The following is a 1,947-nucleotide window of genomic DNA, read 5'->3' on the forward strand; positions in this document are numbered from 1 at the left end:
AGATTTGTGCGCATTGCAGCCACTCACACGCCCCTCAGCCCTCGATCGCTGCCACCCCCAGCGCCAGTTCCCACTTGCACTCCCATCTTCTGCCGCTTTGGGACACGCGGCCAACTTTGGCCGTTGCTTCTGTGCCTCACGTCACTTGTCGCGTATCTGAATCTAGCTGGGTGCTGTCCGAACCCTGTCGTCGCGGTACGTGAGCGTCTTTCTAGCTCCGTTGTTTTTCGGCCCATCTTTAGGCCTGCTCCGCCCAGCACATCCGCACCCGCGTGGACAGTCGCCACTTTTCCCCTCTCCGTTTACATACTTTGCCCGCCTGCTCCTCGCACTTTCTCCTTCTTCCACTATTCTTCACAGTCGAAGTCGTTGCTAGACGTACCCCTCGAACTGTACCAATCAGCCTTCCGTTGTTGTGCTGACATCGCTATCTGTCAGCTACCCCACCCTCGCCCACACACACACTTCGCCACACCGCACGTTGACTCCCATCTGTTGCTTGGACCTCGCCATGCCTGCCGAACGTCGAACCTTCACCTCGGCCAGACCGGTCAAGACCGAGCGCACTCATGAAGAGAACCAGGAGCGGTTAGTCGTCTCTTCTTACTCCGCACGCAACCAATTCTGATGCCCAACAGTGCCTACATTGCTGCCTCGCGCCGCAGTGACCGCAGCCTGGAGGCTCGCATTGAATCTGCTCGTAGAGCTTCTGAGATTCACAAGAAGCGCACGGGCCGTGCTCTTCGCGTGACCGAGCAGGATGTTATCAATGAGGAGATGTACGAAGAGGAGGATGATGATCTGCCTACCCAGTACCAGCGCCTCAACGCTCATCTTCAAACCACTTCGGTCATGTTCAACAAGAAGCTCCATGACTACATTGCGACCCAGCATGGCGTCAGGAACATGTTCATGTCCCAGTACCAGAACCAAGGCGCGGCGTTCCAGCAGTATGGTCCGCAGTATCCGGCCAATGGCGCTCAATTTGCACAGCCGAACAACTGGCTGAACCCGTCAATGCTCCCGCCTCAGCAGTTCGCCCCCGCGTCTCCACAGGGTTTCCAGCAAGCGCAATCCTTCAGCCCGACCACCGCTCAGCCGCAACAGGGATACAGACAGTCACCTTACCAGATTCCTCAACGCACTCACTCTCACCAGCGCGCTCTTTCTATTCAACTGCCCCAGGGCGCATCGCACTTTGACCCATCAGCTCAGCCGGCGAGTGCAGGTCTCACGACGCCACAGACTGAGCTCAACCGAAGACTGTCTTTACCGCCGCAAGCTTTTCAACAGCAAAACCAGACAGTAGAGCGACAAACGCGTCCTTCGTTATCGCGTTCGCCTACTACCCATTCGCTCCAGCACCGTCAGTCATCTTCGCCACAGAGCGCTTCGCCCAACGCAGCTTCCGTGCATGAGGCCGCACCTGTGCAGAGTGATCCTAATTCGCCTTCCTCCTATTCTTACAGCCCTACGAATTACCCATACAGCTCGCAGGCGCTCAACACCAATCCTTTGACTCTGTCTATGCCACCCGAGTCTCAGCAGTTCCTTGGATCTGTCCTGGATCAGAACGACCCACGCACTGCAGTCTTCATGGCAGGCAGCGATAACCTTCCTCAGCCTTTTGCTCCGACCTACACCTACAACCCCAACAAGGTTGGTCGGACAGCTAACGCCAGTAGCATGTCTGAGCATGCTAGTGGCTCGGCTCAAACATTGTCATCTGGTCTAAACTTGAAGACTGAGCCTGTTTCTGGTACCACGTCGCCGTCGGTACCCAGTGCTATTTCTGATGGCTTTTATTCCAACGATTCGTTTTTGACGCCTGGTACTGGTGAATACAGTGCCTTTTTCGATTTCCCTGGCGGCGATTTCCAACAGTCGTTTGACGACCAATCCGCCAATGACCACGACAATGGTAACAGCCTCGTCAACTGGGATTAG

At 55.8% G+C, this 1,947-nt stretch overlaps 1 protein-coding gene across 1 annotated transcript; it reads left to right on the top strand.

The window, feature by feature from the left end:
• Positions 1 to 511: 511 nt before the first annotated feature.
• J4E84_000967 (uncharacterized protein) lies at positions 512 to 1,947 on the top strand (the record flags this gene model as incomplete). Its single annotated transcript, XM_049383602.1, has 2 exons — positions 512 to 588; positions 639 to 1,947. 2 exons carry the CDS (start codon positions 512 to 514, stop codon positions 1,945 to 1,947), a joined length of 1,386 nt encoding a protein of 461 aa, XP_049249120.1.

This window comes from Alternaria hordeiaustralica (assembly GCF_023758085.1).
Source record: "Alternaria hordeiaustralica strain BMP 2776 chromosome Unknown scaffold_1, whole genome shotgun sequence".
Lineage (NCBI taxonomy): Eukaryota > Fungi > Ascomycota > Dothideomycetes > Pleosporales > Pleosporaceae > Alternaria > Alternaria hordeiaustralica.